Source organism: Esox lucius, chromosome 18 (assembly GCF_011004845.1).
Source record: "Esox lucius isolate fEsoLuc1 chromosome 18, fEsoLuc1.pri, whole genome shotgun sequence".
Classification (NCBI taxonomy): Eukaryota; Metazoa; Chordata; class Actinopteri; order Esociformes; family Esocidae; genus Esox; species Esox lucius.
In genome coordinates this window covers 19,700,257-19,721,108 of record NC_047586.1, presented here as the reverse complement: position 1 = coordinate 19,721,108, position 20,852 = coordinate 19,700,257, and the positions used below count along the sequence as shown (strand labels likewise).

The window sequence follows — 20,852 nt, the reverse complement described above, 5'->3', positions numbered from 1 at the left end:
CAACACAGCCCATATTCACCATACAACACAGCCCATATTCACCATACAACACAGCCCATATTCACCATACAACACAGCCCATATTCACCATACAACACAGCCCATATTCACCATACAACACAGCCCATATTCACCATACAACACAGCCCATATTCACCATACAACACAGCCCATATTCACCATACAACACAGCCCATATTCACCTTACAACACAGCCTATATTCACCATACAACACAGCCCATATTCACCATACAACACAGCCCATATTCACCATACAACACAGCCCATATTCACCATACAACACCGCCCATATTCACCATACAACACAGCCCATATTCACCATACAACACAACCCATATTCCCACATTTCTAGACAGACTCCACAACATTCTCATACCACCAGAGCGTATGATTGATGCAGACCATCAAAGAAATCGGTACAGTAGGGAGAACAGGTATTTGATACACTGATTTTGCAGGGTTTCCTACTTACAAAGCATGTGGAAGTCATTTTTATCATAGGTAAACTTCAACTGTGAGTGATGGAATCTTAAACAAAAATCCCGAAAATCACATTGTATGATTTTTAAGTAATTCATTTGCATTTTATTGCATGACATATTTGATACATCAGAAAATCAGAACTGAATATTTGGTGCAGAAACCTTTGTTTGCAATTACAGGTTCAGGTTTCAGGGTTTATTTGTCAAATGAGAATAAAGAAGAATAATATATAAGCAAAAATATCGCAAAAAGAAAAAAAAAAGGAACCAGGCAAGTTGGATTCAGCCAGTGCTTAGTCAATACAATCTTAGCTGATGTCCGTGATTGTTGTGCTTATTTGGACAATTTAGTCATTCATCTACCTGGGCAGCCCACATGAGGACACTAAAAACTGTGTTTGGCCGTTTGGCTGCTGCTTCGTTGACCCTCAACCTAGCCAAATGTGAGTTTGGTCGTGCTACCGTTACCTCGGGAAGCAGGTTGGAGGGGGGATGGTACGACGGGTGTCTGAAAAAGTCACTGCCATTGCCAGTTTTCCTATACCAACCACGAGGCGCGAGCTGCATTGTTTCCTTGATATGGCGGGTTACTATTGTTCCTTTTGCAGGAACTTTTCGTCTGTGGTGGCCCCACTGACCGGTCTGCTCAACCCTTCAGAACCTTTCTTGTGGACAGATAAGTGTCAACGCGCCTTTGCCACTGTTAAGGATCTTCTATGTAGTGCACCTGTTCTCAGTAGTCCTGACTTCAGCAAACCATTCAAGGTGGAGGTGGATGCCAGGGCTGTTGCTGCGGGGGCGGTGTTGTTGCAGGAGGATGAGGTGGAGATTGACCACCCTATGTGTTATTGCTCACGCACATTCACACAGGCTCAGACACGGTACTCTACAATCGAGCAGGAATCACTGGCAGATCATTGATCGTAATTCCATAACATGACAAGAGTTCACAAATGATAAGGATATTACACCCATGCAATTAGCATGTCATGTAAAATACTATGTCAGCACAGACAGGTGTATCTGCTACCCTCCCCAGAATGCACCTGCCTTACTGCATTAGAACACAATGGCACAAAGCTCTTATCAGATTCATTATGAATCAAAGCTACACCTTTTATTAATTGCATTCAGTATTGTAGTAGTGTGACCAGGACAAATGTAGGGTTAACTGCTCTGCTTAGGGACCATTAATCAGCTTGGGGATTTGATCTAGCAACCTTTCGGTTTCTGGTAAGTCTGGTTTTAGTGTGTTTGGGAACTTGAATCATATAATTTGGTTCATTTTGTGGGCAGCTTTATTTTTGAAAGGTATTTGGCAAAATTAGAGTATAGCCACTTCTACACACACCACTACAATACTGTGTCACTGTCACAGGGCAGGACACCAGGCACAGAGCGAGTGTAGTGAAACATCTTTTTATTTTTAAGCACAAAACAACAAAAGGAGATAAAACCGCAAACTGAGGCGCAACACACAAACACGACTGGCACAAACAATGATCTATAAGACAAAAACAAAAAAAGGAGCATCTTAAATAGGATCCCCAATTAGAGGGAACGCAGTGCAGCTGCTTCTAATTGGGAAGAACAAAAACAGGAGCACAGTGATGCCTAGAGGCACCTCTGCGATCATGCCATGGTTGTGGCGCTGGGACAGGTGCAGGCTGCCCCCCGGAGCAGGACATGGTACCGGAGCAGGACGTGGTACCGAAGCAGGACGTGGTACCAGAGCAGGACGTGGTACAAGAGCAGGATGTGGTACCGGAGCAGGATATGGTACCGGAGCAGGATGTGGTACCGGAGCGGAGGGTGCTCAGGGCAGGGGACCGGCACTGGAGCCCTGGTGTGGGGAACCGACATGCAGGGAATGGAGGTCTGGCAGGTCCTCTCCTCCTCCATCACCCCCTGCGCCCCTGACAGCAGGAGCTTTTCAATGAGCCCTCATTGGTCTGGCAGCAGGGGCACCACCTCCCCCAAAAATATAATTGGGTGTCTCCTGGGCTGGCCGCTGGGCCTGTGTGTGGGAACATCAACCTTGTCCCCGCCAGAGTCGCCGATGCCCTGAATCCCTGGCTTGGTCCAGGGCTAGACCATGGAGGCACTCCTCATCGGTGACCTGCTGTTTGTCTCTGAGAAGTTCCCCCATGGTCCAGCTCCACTTGGACCTTGGTTGGTGGATGATTCTGTCACGTGGCAGGACACAAAGCACAGAGCGAGTGTAAGGAAACATCTTTTAATGTTCTCCTTTACAAAACTGAACTCAAAATAACAAAAGGCGCGTTAGCCCACAAACTGAGTACAAACACAAACAATGATCAACAACTCAAAAGGCAAAAAGGGTAACTTAAATAAGGTCCTAAATTAGAGCAAACGCAGTGCAGCTGTGATAGAATATGGGCATTACACACTTAACAAAACACTTTAAGTGCTGACTAACTCTGAACTGTATAACAGTTGGCTATGACCACTGACCGCCTCCTATATGTCCTGGCATAAAAGACTGTTAACTTTGTAATTATTGGAGAACATGTAAGAACCATGGAAGATCAACATCTTGGACTGCCCTGGATACCGGTTGCATTAATTTTGTTCATGGATCAAAAGTGGACAGAATCTAACAGCTGCCTCTAACTGGGCAGAACAAAAACAGGAGCACAGATATGCTTAAAGGTTAACTTAGGCTTGTTATCCTCAAGGAGATTTTCAATAACTTACTTGTGAGATGTGCTTTAGGGGTACAGGGATCTCCTGGGTAAAAGAAGAACTCTCAGATTCTTTGCTCTGGCCAGTCTATATGGATTAATGAAATATAAATTAATAGTTGTTATTTTAATGAAAAGTTTAATTTAATTGTGCTTTTATCAGGACAGATTCAACAACCTCTGTTACATTTAAGATTGGCTGGTTTGTAACATGGTGGTAAAGTTCACAGTTTGACATCTTTATGTAAATGCCAGCTGAAAAGTGAAACATGTAACAACGTTTTCAACTAGAGAAATAAGTGATAATTTATTTTAGAGAGAAAAACATGAATAATTTTTTCTAGTGAAAAACATGAGACCTTTTTGAGGAACTGATTCTGTAGTGGTGAGGAGAGATGATACTGTGATGAGAAATGAATAGTGTTGAAAACCCTGACAGAGTAGAGAGAAAGAACTATGGCTTAGGAACATCATTGTTTTGTCAGACTGCTTGTGGCTCTATTGTATGTGCTAACAGGTGAGAGACAGATACTTTTTTCATTCATCTTCTTCCGCTTCATCCGGGGCCGGGTCGCGGGGGCAGCAGTCTAAGCAGAGATGCCCAGACTTCCCTCTCCCCAGACACTTCCTCCAGCTCTTCCGGGGGGACACCGAGGCGTTCCCAGGCCAGCCGGGAGACATAGTCCCTCCAGCGTGTCCTAGGTCTTCCCCAGGGTCTCCTCCCGGTGGGACGGGACCGGAACACCTTCCCAGGAATGCGTACCCACCTCAGCTGACCCCTCTCGATGTGGAGGAGCAGCGGCTCTACTCCAAGCTCCTCCCGGGTGACTGAGCTTCTCACCCTATCTCTAAGGGATTGCCCAGCCACCCTGCGGAGAAAGCTCATTTCGGCCGCCTGTATCCGGGATCTTGTCCTTTCGGTCATGACCCAAAGCTCATGACCATAGGTGAGAGTAGGAACGTAGATTGACCGGTAAATCGAGAGCTTCGCCTTACGGCTCAGCTCTTTCTTCACCACGACAGACCGATACATCGACCGCATTACTGCAGAAGCTGCACCGATCCGTCTGTCAATCTCCCGTTCCATCCTTCCCTCACTCGTGAACAAGATCCCTAGATACTTAAACTCCTCCACTTGAGGCAAGCACTCTCCACCAACCTGAAGTGGGCAAGCCACCCTTTTCCGACTGAGGACCATGGCCTCGGATTAGGAGGTACTGATTCTCATCCCCACCGCTTCACACTCGGCTGCAAACCGTCCCAGTGCATGCTGAAGGTCCTGGCTTGAAGGGGCCAACACGACAACATCATCCGCAAAGAGCAAAGACGAAATCGTGTGGTCCCCAAACCTGACACCCTCCGGCCCCTGGCTGCGCCTAGAAATTCTGTCCATAAAAATTATGAACAGAACCGGTGACAAAGGGCAGCCCTGCCGGAGTGGCAAGGCACTGGGGGTGGATGAGATCCGCCCTGAGTACCTCAAGTCTCTGGATGTTGTGGGGCTGTCTTGGTTGACACGCCTGTGCAACATCGCGTGGCGGTCGGGGACAGTGCCTTTGGGATGGCAGACCGGGGTGGTGGTCCCTCTTTTTAAGAAGGGGGACCGGAGGGTGTGTTCCAACTATAGGGGGATCACACTTCTCAGCCTCCCCGGGAAAGTCTATGCCAGGGTTCTGGAGAGGAGAATACGGCCGATAGTAGAACCTCGGATTCAGGAGGAACAGTGTGGTTTTCGTCCGGGCCGTGGAACACTGAACCAGCTCTATACCCTGTACAGGGTGATGGAGGGTTCATGGGAGTTTGCCCAACCAGTCCACATGTGTTTTGTGGATTTGGAGAAGGCATTCGACTGTGTCCCTTGCGGCGTCCTGTGGAGGGTGCTTCGGGAATATGGGGTCCTGGGTCCTTTGCTAAGGGCTGTCAGGTCCCTATACGACCGAAGCAGGAGCTTGGTCCGCATTGCCGGCAGTAAGTCAGACTTGTTCCCAGAGACAGATACTATTTATTCAATCATATTTTGCATATCACAGACACAGTCTGTAATAATCCACTTTAAATGTTACTTCCTCATTGGTATATTTGCCTTCACACAGCAGTGTAACAGTAAACCAAATATACAGTATGTTTATTATACTTTTAAACAAGAATTTTATATCATTTTTGTCAGGTGTCAGTGGAAACATTCATTCTCTGTTCACCAGAGTGGGAGATACTGTAAGTCTGTCATGTACCAATGTGGTTTATCAAGACTGCTCCTCAACTGTATGGACCTATCACAGAACTGGATTACAGACTATTGAAGAGGTTGGACATGGGAATATTAAAACTAACTCAGAGAGAGCAGACAGACTGAAAGTCTGACTGTTCTCTACATGTTAGTGATGTCAGAGCTGAGGATGCTGGAAAGTACACCTGTAAACAATTCCTTAGAGTAGGTGGACCAGAAAATGTAAATGATATTCCTGTTCATCTGTCTGTTCTAACCAGTGAGTATTACTGTTTAAATGGGGGCTTATATTTCACTGGGCACTGTGTAGTGTGTTTGAAGTCATTCAATGTGACCACTACATTAAAAACATTATATTGAATAAATTCCTCCATGTATGTTTTCTCTCTCAGACTTCAACACCAGTGACAGATATAAAGCCTGATAGAGCAGTAACATTAAGGTGCTTTCTGTACACATCTGAGGGACCTGGGATATGTTCCCGTGGTGTTCCAGAACATGTTAGTCTCCTCTGGGTGGATGAGGCAGGAAATAACCTGAAGAATGACTCCAGACACCAGGTCACACAAACACCTGACTGTGACATCACTCTGACTCTGACACTACAGAAGGAGGACAACAACAGGAAGTGGACATGTCAGCTGAATATAAATGAAAAGAAGGAGATCTCCATTGACTTCTCTTTCATGGCCCCAGGTAATGATTGTATGATTTGTAAAGATATAGTACATCTTCCATGTGCCATCTAGATAAATACCAATCACCTGAATGTGTAGAAGAACCTTGGCCAAGAACTGCCAACTCCCTATATTTTAGTTAATAATATGCTCTAGAGCAGAAGTACTCTACTCTTACCCTATGAGGTCAGGAGCCTGCTATTTTCCTTGTTTTACCTCATCATTAATTACACTCACCTGGTGTCCCCGGTCTAAATAAGACTGATTTAAGGGTTGCAATGAAAAATGTCTGAGGAACTGGCTAAGAGGTCAAGGGTTGACTTTGACAGTTCAAAAGGTTCAATCAGATACAGAAGAGTACAGTAGAAAAAACTTTACAAGCAGCATTAAGTGAGTCAGGAATGTGGATTTATTCTGTACAGTTCTTTATTCTATATAGTCTCCCTTTATCCTCACCAGTTACCTGATCCCAGAAGTTAACATGAATGTTCATAGAACAGATATTATCAGTATTCACTCTGGTATGTGAGGTCACCGTTATTCACAAATAGAAAGTGGTCACCCTGTTTGTTCTCATTTGCTATTCAGGAAGTACAGCTTCTACTGCAAGACCATCCTTGTCAGACACTTCCCCATATTCTACAGGTACAGTATTTTAATCTATTTACATTATCATTGACATGGTTTGTTGAATAAGTTGTACTGCTGATTGGGCCAAAGTCAGGTGTATTACAGTACGCAGAGTATGTATGCAGTAGGCAGAGTATGTATTTCTAGATGCAACTACAATTCTGCATTTCTGACTTTTTTGTGGTGCAGTTCATTACCTCTTGTTTGGAGTGTGATTTCTGCTTGTTAATATCACAGCAAGACATCTGTATGATCTGGAGTCTCTCTACCAGGCTCATTCACCCAGAGCAGACTAACATCAACAGAGGACACCTTAATGTTACTGGTCTGATAGGATTTATACCTGTCACCGGTAGGCTGTGTCCAGTCTAACACTATAATGTTGGAGGGGCATTTTTTGGCATCCCAGTGAAGCCACTACTAACAGATGAACTTCAATATATTGGAGATGAACTTTATTGAACGAACAGACACAGGAACAGTTTCTACCCACAAGCCATCAGTCTGATGATTTTTTTAATAATTAATTTGCATTTTATTGCATGACATAAGTATTTGATCACCTACAAACCAGTAAGAACTACGGCTCTCACAGACCTGTTAGATTTTCTTTAAGAAGCCCTCCTGTTCTCCACTCATTACCTGTATTAAATGCACCTGTTTGAACTTGTTACCAGTATAAAAGGCACCTGTTCACACACTCAATCAAACAGACTCCAAGCTCTCCACATTGGCCAAGATCAGAGAGCTGTGTAAGGACATCGGGGATACAATTGTAGACATGCACAAGGCTGGGATGGGCTACAGGACAATAGGCAAGCAGCTTGGTGAGAAGGCAACAACTGTTGGCGCAATTATTAGAAAATGGAAGAAGTTCAAGATGACGGTCAATCTCCCTCGGTCTGGGGCTCCATGCAAGATCTCACCTCGTGGGGCATCAATGATCACGAGGAAGGTGAGGAATCAGCCCAGAACTACACGGCAGGACCTGGTCAATGACCTGAAGAGACCTGTGATCACAGTCTCAAAGAAAACCATTACTAACACACTACGCCGTCATGGATTAAAATCCTACAGCGCACGCAAGATCCCCCTGCTCAAGCCAGCGCATGTCCAGGCCCGTCTGAAGTTTGCCAATGAACATCTGGATGATCCAGAGGAGGAATGGAAGAAGGTTATGTGGTCTGATGGGACAAAAATAGAGCTTTTTGGTCTAAACTCCACTCGCTGTGTATGGAGAAAGAAAAAGAATGAGTACAACCCCAAAAACACCTTCCCAAGCCTGAAGAATGGAGGTGGAAACATCATTCTTTGAGGATGCTTTTCTGTAAAGGGGACAGGACGACTGCACCGTATTGAGGGGAGGATGGATGGGGCCATGTATCGTGTGATCTTGGCTGGGTCTTCCAGCATGACAACGACCCGAAACACACAGCCAGGGCAACTAAGGAGTGGCTCCGTAAGAAGCATCTCAAGGTCCTGGAGTGGCCTAACCAGTTTCCAGACCTGAACCCAATAGAAAATCTTTGGAGGGAGCTGAAAATCCATATTGCCCAGCGACAGCCACGAAACCTGTAAGATCTGGAGAAGGTCTGCATGGAGGAGTGGTCCAAAATCCCTGCTGCAGTGTGTGCAAACCTGGTCAAGAACTACAGGAAACGTATGATCTCTGTAATTGCAAACAAAGGTTTCTGTAACTCGTCCATCACCCGGGCTGAAGTCACCGAGGTGGTTAAGAAACTCCTCGGTGGCAAGGCACCGGGGGTGGATGAGATCCGCCCTGAGTACCTCAAGTCTCTGGATGTTGTGGGGCTGTCTTGGTTGACACGCCTGTGCAACATCGCGTGGCAGTCGGGGACAGTGCCTCTGGGATGGCAGACCGGGGTGGTGGTCCCTCTTTATAAGAAGGGGGACCGGAGGGTGTGTTCCAACTATAGGGGGATCACACTTCTCAGCCTCCCCGGGAAAGTCTATGCCAGGGTTCTGGAGAGGAGAATACGGCCGATAGTAGAACCTCGGATTCAGGAGGAACAGTGTGGTTTTCGTCCAGGCCGTGGAACACTGGACCAACTCTATACCCTCTACGGGGTGATGGAGGGTTCATGGGAGTTTGCCCAACCAGTCCACATGTGTTTTGTGGATTTGGAGAAGGCATTCGACTGTGTCCCTCGCGGCATCCTGTGGAGAGTGCTTCGGGAATATGGGGTCCTGGGTCCTTTGCTAAGGGCTGTCAGGTCCCTGTACGACCGAAGCAGGAGCTTGGTCCGCATTGCCGGCAGTAAGTCAGACTTGTTCCCTGTGCATGTTGGACTCCGGCAGGGCTGCCCTTTGTCACCGGTTCTGTTCGTAATTTTTATGGACAGAATTTCTAGGCGCAGCCAGGGGCCGGAGGGTGTCAGGTTTGGGGACCACACGATTTCGTCTCTGCTCTTTGCGGATGATGTTGTCGTGTTGGCCCCTTCAAGCCAGGACCTTCAGCATGCACTTGGACGGTTTGCAGCCGAGTGTGAAGCGGTGGGGATGAAAATCAGTACCTCCAAATCCGAGGCCATGGTCCTCAGTCGGAAAAGGGTGGCTTGCCCACTTCAGGTTGGTGGAGAGTGCCTGCCTCAAGTGGAGGAGTTTAAGTATCTAGGGGTCCTGTTCACGAGTGAGGGAAGGATGGAACGGGAGATTGACAGACGGATCGGTGCAGCTTCTGCAGTAATGCGGTCGATGTATCGGTCTGTCGTGGTGAAGAAAGAGCTGAGCCGCAAGGCGAAGCTCTCGATTTACCGGTCAATCTACGTTCCTACTCTCACCTATGGTCATGAGCTTTGGGTCATGACCGAAAGGACAAGATCCCGGATACAGGCGGCCGAAATGAGCTTTCTCCGCAGGGTGGCTGGGCGATCCCTTAGAGATAGGGTGAGAAGCTCGGTCACCCGGGAGGAGCTCAGAGTAGAGCCGCTGCTCCTCCACATCGAGAGGGGTCAGCTGAGGTGGCTTGGGCATCTGTTTCGGATGCCTCCGCAACGCCTTCCTGGGAAGGTGTTCCGGTCCCGTCCCACCGGGAAGAGACCCCGGGGAAGACCTAGGACACGCTGGAGGGACTATGTCTCCCGGCTGGCCTGGGAACGCCTCGGTGTCCCCCCGGAAGAGCTGGAGGAAGTGTCTGGGGAGAGGGAAGTCTGGGCATCCCTGCTTAGACTGCTGCCCCCGCGACCCGGCCCCGGATAAGCGGAAGATGATGCGATGCGAGGTTTCTGTAACAAATATTAAGTTATGCTATTCTGATGCATGAAATACTTATGTCATGCAATAAAATGCTAATCAATTACCTAAAAATCATACAATGTGATTTTCTGGATTTTTGTTTAAGATTCCGTCACTCACAGTTGAAGAGTACCTATGGACTGAAATTACATAGTCATAGTCGTTCACGTACACTGAAGTATAGTGGATCTGATTTATCAAGGGAAGCGTATGCCAGTTTGATAAATCCCAATAATTTTGTAACTACTGGTGACTCATCTTGTTCCTCACGAGCAGAGGCCCTTTGCAAGATCTTGGACAGCTACTGTACACCTTGCATCTCCTGGGCAGGACCTGTGGAGGGGCCCAAATAGATCCAAAACAATAACAGCCTCACTACTCCCAGACCCATTATGTTAAAGCTGAGTAATGTTATTACACTCTTAGTGTTTCTGGTCAGAAACATTATGTTCAGTTATCCGAGAAATATTTTATTACAACATACAACTAGGTCTGATTTGAGACATGTGTGTCTGAAAGTGGGCATTGAGGAACAACTGGGAGGACCTACATGAGTGAATGTAACCTAGGAGCTAACTGGTCAGATTGGTTATCACTCAAGACCGTTCAACATAAAGGGATGTATAGAAACCTCCTTTTAGCATTTCAACTAAGCCGGTTTAGCATGTTAAGAGAATTAGAGTAGCAGTTTAGGAGAATTAACACAGGTTAGGATAATTAGCAAGACTGCTTAGGAATGTTTAAGTAAAAAAAAAGGGTTAGGCCTAGCTAAAATACAACTACAATGGAACAGAAACCAGAAATGCAAAACAGTCTTGCATGGCAACCAACCAGCCACTTGGTTTTTCATTCACCTGCTTGTGTTGATCCTCCCACCTGTTTTCAGACACACTCCATGTAAGCAATAACCCATACTAGTCTCATTAACACCCAGTATGTAAGACAAGCAGTGATGCAGCTCGAATCTGCACAAATATAGTTCAATACAAGTATGGAGGAATCTCTTGACTGACTTTCCATTCATACATTCAGCCTGTAGACCTACTAGTAAAGACTGGAGGTTTTTTATCGGTGTGACATGAAGAGAAAAAGCACTTCTACTACACCTTGAAGAGTCCTCAGTCTGCCTACCTGGGTGGTTCCTGTTTCCTCGGGTGGGTTCAGGGACATGAAACATTCAAGAGGGAGTTTCCCGGAGGCTTCCACAAGCAAAAAATAACCGCCATACAAGCCCACCAGAGGCAGTGGTTGTAAGGCTAACTAATCCCTACAAAGTAACTACATCCTCCTCTCTGGTCTTCAGCTGCATAGGGTCTAGGGATTGGTTCAGGATCTCAATGTCCTTACCTGTGTACATAGAGGGGTCTGCAGTGACAGGCTAGCTTTTAACACTACCTATTAGAATTAGATGATTCCATAGAGACATCTCCTATACCAAATGTTTCATTAAGAAAAATACACCTGAATTCTCTTTATGTACAACAGAAAAGAAAGCAAAAACATTAACCTGTATATTCAAGATTTATTTTTAATACTATAATGTATATATTTTTCTGCATTAGAAATATCACTATTCTGAAATGAAGAACTTCCAACTAATGTAATAATAATAATTTCACCCATAAATCATTAAAGAGCCCATATTATTATCTTAAACAATATTAAATAAATGTCCAATAGATACAAGGGTTTAAATATTATTCAGCTACAATAATAACACATAAAAACAGACTTCTGAGGCACTATTTAAACAAGAAACCAGACAAGCCTAGTTCAGCACGCCCACAATAGAAAGGTTTGCCACCTCAACATTCGAACCAGGGTCGCCCACGTGAAAGGCTGTGTCATTAACCACCACAGAGCTGTACATTTGCTGCTAGTCAGTATAGCCTCTTGTCTGAACAAATCCTCTTTTGCCATTGGCCGTTTTAAAAGTAAATTGGTCATTCGTGAATGACATTTATACAGTTAAAATGACTAACATTTCTTACTAAGTTTACCTCCACCACAAATAGCGGCTATGTATGGCGTTTGCCACTTGCTGATTTAACAGCGTATTAGCCAGTAATTAAGCTTTACTGGTATCTACTAACTTACTGGAAAAGTCGTAAGAATTGAGCAATTGCTAGTAAGTATGCCAAAACTATTTAATTTCATGGCATAAGAACGTTTTTTGTTCTTTCATGCCAAAACAATGTATTTTTTCTTTCATTCGTGAATTACATTTATATAATAACTATCAATAAAGCCGACGATAATTACATTTTTCATCAAGTGAAAAGACGAGAGAATCGTGGAATCTAACAGAAATAACTAATAAATGTTGTTACTCTCAATAGATTCGAACTTAGGTCTTCCACAGGAGAGGCACTGTCTTTAACCACTACACGACAGCATTACATGTTTTAGCAGTAGCTAGACTCCATTGAGGATTGTGTAAAACGGACTAACGTTTCATATTAAGTTTACCTGAAACACAAGTAGCATCTATGAACTGTATTGCTATTGCCACTGGACGTTTTAACAGCTTATGAGCCAGTAATCGGCTTACTAGTATTTACTAACATCCTAGGAATAATCATAAGAATAGAGCAATTGCTAGCGAGACTGAAGATGAAGTATTCCATGCCAGAAACAGGCGCAATATAACCGTATACAGTTTCAGGTTTTAGCCAGCGAAGTTTCTGCCAATACGAAATAATTCACAATGCGTTCTTCACTTCGCCTGCGAGGAGATACAAACTTGTGACCAATAGTTCACAAGTCTGCTTCTCCAACCACTACGCTATTTAACAAGGGGTACTCACCCACTTAGTAAGAGACATTCGCTCTTCTTAGCCGGCTCTGTTTGCGTGGCAAAAATGAATGTGTTGGAAATGCAAAATGTTCTGCAGAGGACATGTCTGCGATATGGTATGACAAAATTATAATGAAACCATAATGAAGCTTTGTTCCAATTACTATTTGTGATACTATCATGCCTTTACTGGCACATAACATTGTTTTAGACTGTATCTAATGAATACAATTAATAATACAATTTAAAAAATATGGGTTCCCATAAAAAGTTGGGATCCATAATTGATATGAAGCCCTTTATTATGAATTTACATAAAAACGAATTGCAGCTCCTGGCCTGTAAGTACACCAAACGGCCACTAGATGGCAGCAGAGGGCCAGAAGCACAGTTTGTATTTATTTATAACCTCCCTGTGTACTACTGGACTCTGTGACCCATCACTAACCATAACCTCCCTGTGTACTACTGAACTCTGTGACCCATCACTAACCATAACCTCCCTGTGTACTACTGAACTCTGTGACCCATCACTAACCATAACCTCCCTGTGTACTACTAGACTCTGTGACCATCACCAACCATAACCTCCCTGTGTACTACTAGACTCTGTGACCAATCACTAACCATAACCTCCCTGTGTGCTACTGGACTCTGTGACCCATCACTAACCATGACCTCCCTGTGTACTACTGGACTCTGTGACCCATTACTAACCATAACCTCCCTGTGTACTACTGGACTCTTTGACCCATCACTAACCATAACCTCCCTGTGTACTACTGGACTCTTTGACCCATCACTAACCATAACCTCCCTGTGTGTTACTGGACTTTGTGACCCATCACTAACCATAACCTCCCTGTGTGTTACTGGACTCTGTGACCAATCACTAACCATGACCTCCCTGTGTACTACTGGACTCTGTGACCCATCTCTAACCATAACCTCCCTGTGTACTACTAGACTCTGTGACCATCACTAACCATAACCTCCCTGTGTACTACTGGACTCTGTGACCCATCACTAACCATAACATCCCTGTGTACAACTGGACTCTGTGACCCATCACCAACCATAACATCCCTGTGTACTACTGGACTCTGTCACTGCCTTGCAATATCTGCCACTGTCACTGGCATTGACTGATACATGTACGTGTCTACTATAATATTTGGACATGTTCTGCCCTCCTCTATTTGCCTTCATTGCACATTTAGACTTGGCAACTGAAGTGTATTTGAACATCATTGCAGATACTTTCTACTGTAACATACTTGGACATTTTCACTTATGGTTAGACACAAACTGTTTTGTTAATTTCTTTCAGATGGATAAAATTATTGTCTGGCATCAAGCAAAGAAAAGAACGAAGAGATTGTTGAAATTACTGGAATTGTGTTAAGAATTGACCAACTCATTATTAAAATGAACCGTCATCTTCACAGAATAAATGTGGTCAGAAAGAAATCTTGAATAACAGTTATCAGAGATCACTTAAACACAAGTAAAATTGTTAAAAAGTCGATAGTAGACCTCATGATCATGTTTAATTGGAAACCACTTGTTCGTGTTAAACACTTGTTCAGCCATAAGTCTCTTTAAATGTGTCTCTACTTACTTTCCATGCCTAACTGTCCTTGCAGAACTGTTCAAGGTCAGTCAAATTGCTTGGTGAAATGATAAGCAGGCCAAAAAAGAACAGCAATAAAAAAACATTTTCAGTAGGTCCAATTTAATGTCTAAATACAGTATCTCACAAAAGTAAAAGTATGAGTGAGTAAAAGTATTTGATGATATCTTTTTATGTGACAACACTGAATAAATGACACTTTGCTACAGTGTAAAGTTGTGAGTGTACAGTTTGTATAACAGTGTAAATTTTGTGTCTCCTAAAAATAACACAACATACAGCCATTAATGCCTAAACCACTGGCAAAAAAAGTGCGTAAAACCCTAAGTGAAAATTTCCGAATTGGGCCCAAAGTGTCAATATTTTGTGTGGCCACCATTATTTTCCAGCACTGCCTTAACCCTCTTGGTCATGGAGTTCACCAGAGCTTCACAGGTTGCCACTGGAGAACTCTTCCACAACTTCATGACAACATCACGTAGCTGGTGGATGTTCGAGAGCTTGCGCTTCTCCACCTTCCATTTGATGATGCCCCACAGATGCTCAATAGGGTTTAGGTCCGGAGACATGCTTGGCCAGTCCATCACCTTTACTCTCAGCTTCTTTAGCAAGGCAGTAGTCGTCTTGTAGTAGTCGTCTTGGAGGTGTGTTTGGGGTCGTTATCATGTTGGAATACTGCCCTGCGGCCCAGTCTCCGAAGGGAGGGGATCATGCTCTGCTTCAGTATTTCACAGTACATGGTGTTCATGGTTCCCTCAATGAACTGTAGCTCCCCAGTGCCAGCAGCACTCATGCAGCCCCAGACCATGACATTCCCAACACCATGCTTGTCTGTAGGCAAGACACTTGTCTTTGTACTCCTTACCTAGTTGCAGCCACACACAATTGACACCATCTGCACCAAATAAGTTTATGTTGGTCTCATCAGACCACAGGACATGGTCCCAGTAATCCATGTCCTTAGTCTGCTTGTCTTCAGCAAACATTTTGCAGCCTTTCTTGTGCATAATCATTAGAAGAGGCTTCCTTCTGGGACGACAGCCATGCAGAACAATTTGATCCAGTGTGCGACGTATGGTCTGAGCACTGACAGGCTTACCTTCCAACCTCTGCAGCAATGCTGGCAGCACTCATACATCAATTTCCCAAAGACAACTTCTGGATATGTCGCTGAGCACATGCACTCAACTTCTTTGGTCGACCATGGCAAGGCCTGTTCTGAGTGGAACCTGTCCTGTTAAACCACTGTATGGTCTTGGCCACCATGCTGCAGCTCAGTTTCAGGGTCTTGGCAATCTTATTATAGCATAGGCCATCTTTATGTACCCCTCCAAAAACTGCCACCTTAACGTGGTGGAGGGGTTTGAGTACCCGAGTGACCCTAGGAGCTATGTTGTCTGGGGCTATATGCCCCTGGTAGGGTCTCCCAAGGCAAACAGGTCTTAGGCGACGGGTCAGACTAAGAGCGGTTCAAACCCCCCTTAATGAAGAACAACATAATGAGTACCGTGACGTCGCCCGGTATGGCGCAGCCGGGGCCCCACCCTGGAGCCAGGCCCGGGGTTGGGGCTCGTATGCGAGCGCCTGGTGGCCGGGCCTTCCCCCATGGGGCCCGGCCGGGCTCAGCCCGAACGGGTGACGTGGGGCCGCCCTCCCGTGGGCTCACCACCCACAGGAGGGACCATAAGGGGCCGGTGCGAAGAGGATCGGGCGGCAGTCGAAGGCAGGGGCCTAGACAACCCGATCTCTGGACACAGAAACTAGCTCTAGGGACGTGGAATGTCACCTCGCTGGCGGGGAAAGAGCCTGAGTTAGTGCGTGAGGTTGAGAGGTTCCGATTAGAGGTAGTCGGGATCACCTCTACGCACGGCTTGGGCTCTGGAACCACACTCCTTGAGAGAGGATGGACTCTTCACCACTCTGGAGTTGCCCATGGTGAGAGGCGGCGGGCTGGTGTGGGTTTGCTTATAGCTCCCCAGCTCTGCCGCCATGTGTTGGAGTTTACCCCGGTGAACGAGAGGGTCGTTTCCCTGCGCCTACGGGTCGGGGATAGGTCTCTCACTGTTGTTTGTGCCTACGGGCCGAACGGCAGTGCAGAGTACCCGACCTTCTTGGAGTCTCTGGGAGGGGTGCTGGAAAGTGCTCCGACTGTGGACTCTATTGTTCTACTGGGGGACTTCAACGCCCACGTGGGCAACGACAGTGACACCTGGAGGGGCGTGATTGGGAGGAACGGCCCCCCTGATCTGAACCCGAGTGGTGTTCAGTTATTGGACTTCTGTGCTAGTCACAGTTTGTCCATAACGAACACCATGTTCAAGCATAAGGGTGTCCATCAGTGCACGTGGCACCAGGACACCCTAGGCCGCAGGTCGATGATCGACTTTGTTGTCGTCTCATCTGACCTGCGGCCGTATGTCTTGGACACTCGGGTGAAGAGAGGGGCGGAGCTGTCAACTGATCACCACCTGGTGGTGAGTTGGATCCGATGGCGGGGGAGAAAGCTGGACAGACTCGGCAGGCCCAAGCGAACTGTAAGGGTCTGCTGGGAACGTCTGGCCGAGTCTCCTGTCAGAGAGATCTTTAACTCCCACCTCCGGCAGAGCTTCGACTGGATCCCGAGGGAGGTTGGAGATATTGAGTCCGAGTGGACCATGTTCTCCACCGCCATTGTCGAAGCGGCCGCTCGGAGCTGTGGCCGTAAGGTCTCCGGTGCCTGTCGAGGCGACAATCCCCGAACCCGATGGTGGACACCGGAAGTAAGGGATGCCGTCAAGCTGAAGAAGGAGTCCTATCAGGCCTGGTTGGCTTGTGGGACTCCTGACGCAGCTGACGGGTACCGACAGGCCAAGCGGGCTGCAGCCCGGGTGGTTGTGGAGGCAAAAACTCGGGCCTGGGAGGAGTTCGGTGAGGCCATGGAGAAGGACTATCGGCTGGCCTCGAAGAGATTCTGGCAAACCATCCGGCGCCTCAGGAGAGGGAAACAGTGCCCTACCAACGCTGTTTACAGTAGAGGTGGGGAGCTGTTGACCTCAACTGAGGATGTCGTTGGGCGGTGGAAGAAATACTTCGAGGATCTCCTCAATCCCGCTGTCACTTCTTCCATTGAGGAAGCAGAGGATGAGGGCTCAGAGGTGGACTAGTCCATCACCCGGGCTGAAGTCACTGAGGTGGTCAAGAAACTCCTCGGTGGCAAGGCACCGGGGGTGGATGAGATCCGCCCTGAGTACCTCAAGTCTCTGGATGTTGTGGGGCTGTCTTGGTTGACACGCCTGTGCAACATCGCGTGGCGGTCGGGGACAGTGCCTCAGGGATGGCAGACCGGTGTGGTGGTCCCTCTTTTTAAGAAGGGGGACCGGAGGGTGTGTTCCAACTATAGGGGGATCACACTTCTCAGCCTCCCCGGGAAAGTCTATGCCAGGGTACTGGAGAGGAGAATACGGCCGATAGTAGAACCTCGGATTCAGGAGGAACAGTGTGGTTTTCGTCCGGGCCGTGGAACACTGGACCAGCTCTATACCCTCTACGGGGTGTTGGAGGGTTCATGGGAGTTTGCCCAACCAATCCACATGTGTTTTGTGGATTTGGAGAAGGCATTCGACTGTGTCCCTCGCGGCATCTTGTGGAGGGTGCTTGGGGAATATGGGGTCCTGGGTCCTTTGCTAAGGGCTGTCAGGTCCCTGTACAACCGAAGCAGGAGCTTGGTCCGCATTGCCGGCAGTAAGTCAGACTTGTTCCCAGTGCATGTTGGACTCCGGCAGGGCTGCCCTTTGTCACCGGTTCTGTTCGTAATTTTTATGGACAGAATTTCTAGGCGCAGCCAGGGGCCGGAGGGTGTCAGGTTTGGGGACCACACAATTTCGTCTCTGCTTTTTGCAGATGATGTTGTCGTGTTGGCCCCTTCTAACCAGGACCTTCAGCATGCGCTGGGACGGTTTGCAGCCGAGTGTGAAGCGGTGGGGATGAAAATCAGTACCTCCAAATCCGAGGCCATGGTCCTCAGTCGGAAAAGGGTGGCTTGCCCGCTTCAGGTTGGTGGAGAGTGACTGCCTCAAGTGGAGGAGTTTAAGTAGGGGTCTTGTTCACGAGTGAGGGAAGGATGGAACGGAAGATTGACAGACGGATCGGTGCAGCTTCTGCAGTAATGCAGTCGATGTATCGGTCTGTCGTGGTGAAGAAAGAGCTGAGCCGCAAGGCGAAGCTCTCGATTTACCAGTCAATCTACGTTCCTACTCTCACCTATGGTCATGAGCTTTGGGTCCCGGATACAGGCGGCCGAAATGAGCTTTCTCCGCAGGGTGGCCGGGCGATCCCTTAGAGATAGGGTGAGAAGCTCGGTCACCCGGGAGGAGCTCAGAGTAGAGCCGCTGCTCCTCCACATCGAGAGGGGTCAGCTGAGGTGGCTTGGGCATCTTTTTCGGATGCCTCCGGAACGCTTTCCTGGGAAGGTGTTCCGGTCCCGTCCCACCGGGAGGAGACCCCGGGGAAGACCTAGGACTCGCTGGAGGGACTATGTCTCCCGGCTGGCCTGGGAACGCCTCGGTGTCCCCCCGGAAGAGCTAGAGGAAGTGTCTGGGGAGAGGGAAGTCTGGGCATCCCTGCTTAGACTGCTGCCCCCGCGACCCGGCCCCGGATAAGCGGAAGAAGATGACATGACATCTTTATGTAGAGCAACAATTCTTTTTTTTAGATCCTCACAGAGTTCATTGCCATGAGATGCAATGTTGAGGGATTGTGAGAGCGATAACACCAAATTTAACACACCTGCTCCCCATTCACACCTGAGACTTTGTAACACTAACGAGTCACATGACACCAGGGAGGCTGTGTTCTGAGTTATTTTGAGGTGACAGCAAATTTACACGGTTAAAGAAGCTCTACGCTCATTACTTTACATTGTAGCAGAGTGTCATTTCTTCAGTGTTGTCACATGAAAAGATATAATCAAATATTTAAAAAAATGTGAGGGGTGTACTCAATTCTGTGAGATACTGTCATTTAAATGCAGTATTTCAACTGCTTTTTAGTATGAGGTTTTATTTAATTATACAGAGCTACAGTGAAATGTTTTTGTCACTAGACACTTTAGAAAGTTGAATTTTACAAAACACTGCTTTACAGTTCTGAGAGAGATGGGGTTTTGTGGAGGCCATTTATTAAAAAAAAGTTTCATTTATTATCACAAACCTAATCATTCAACTAAAGTATATATGCAATCATGAACAATGTTGTTGTTTTTCTTCATCATGTTAAAAACACTACAACATGCCTGCATTCGATTCAATAAAATACTTAGCAAAATGTTTGGATATTTTAATTTGTATGCCTATTTTAGAGAACTGGGTTATTTTAATTGGGAATAGAAAAGTGTAATGTGTACTTGTAGGACACACATTGTTATGCCCAGGAAATCTGATTTAACATATATCTTAATGTATTACATCAAAACGTCTCTTACCAGAACCGTATTGAGTAGCTGGCCAGCACACATACAAAAAGTACTTCTGGGTACTGAAACTATGGTGTATTTAAATGAATGACTGAAGTTTGTATGGCTTAACTCCCCTGAGGTTCATTGATAGTAGAATAAAAGGAGTTGGGGTCAGCAGGGTTCTCTGTCTCTCTTCCTCTGTCAGTAGAGGTCATAACTGAGGCGTAGGTCACTGCATTCTCAAAATGGGCCTACACACACACACACACACAATCACAACAAAGGAAACGTTTTGAAAGTCCTGTCGGAAGAAGACACAACAGTATGTACATTAGTTTCACTTACGAAAACTCTCTGGAGGGGATTTTGGTCTACGTGGTTGATGGAGGCATAGGTGATACTGCCAGCAGGTTGACTCTACAAGTGAATAATTTACATAATGTTAGTCTCATTTTAACAACAATATGGGTTAAAACGTTTCATATGATCAAATACTGTAACATATTGATGAACTGACCCTGTCTTCATTGTCTTGTGGGGTACATTGATTTATTGCATTAAGACCCTAGAATTGAATAAAAATAGTAATGAATGGCTTGATATATAGTGGGACCTTTAGTTAAATAAGTATAACAATAGTTTAATACTTGAAGACACAATACAAGGTCTGTGTTACTCACAAGGCTGACATCTGCTGCCATTTGAATCTCTGAAGAAAGCAATAAAAAAAAAACATCAGAGGACCTGTCTCCATGTGTATTACTGAGCTAGTGATGCATTTTATTAAACAAAAAGAAAAATGATCAACATCAATACTTACTGGTTCTCCTGCGTAATATGATGACAGTGACAATGACAGACATGGAAACTGCCACCAACACTCTCACAGACGTTCCCACAACAACAAGGATGTTCTGTGTTGAAGGAGAACCTGAGGGTGGATGCATCCTTGTTTACTCAAATGTAATTAAACAGACATTAGTGCTGCCCAAG

At 46.2% G+C, this 20,852-nt stretch overlaps 1 protein-coding gene across 1 annotated transcript in view; it reads right to left on the bottom strand.

Moving 5' to 3' along the window:
- Positions 1 to 2,131: 2,131 nt before the first annotated feature.
- LOC105007973 (putative GPI-anchored protein pfl2) overlaps positions 2,132 to 20,852 on the bottom strand; it is a 38,562-nt gene continuing 19,841 nt past the window's right edge. Inside the window, exons 9-14 of the mRNA XM_034287970.1 lie at positions 20,680 to 20,790; positions 20,540 to 20,568; positions 20,377 to 20,424; positions 20,205 to 20,276; positions 3,223 to 3,297; positions 2,132 to 2,690 (exon numbers count right to left, since the gene is read on the bottom strand). Of these exons, the coding sequence (XP_034143861.1) occupies positions 2,613 to 2,690; positions 3,223 to 3,297; positions 20,205 to 20,276; positions 20,377 to 20,424; positions 20,540 to 20,568; positions 20,680 to 20,790 (413 nt within the window). The 3' untranslated portion in view covers positions 2,132 to 2,612. The remainder of the gene's footprint in view (positions 2,691 to 3,222; positions 3,298 to 20,204; positions 20,277 to 20,376; positions 20,425 to 20,539; positions 20,569 to 20,679; positions 20,791 to 20,852) is intronic.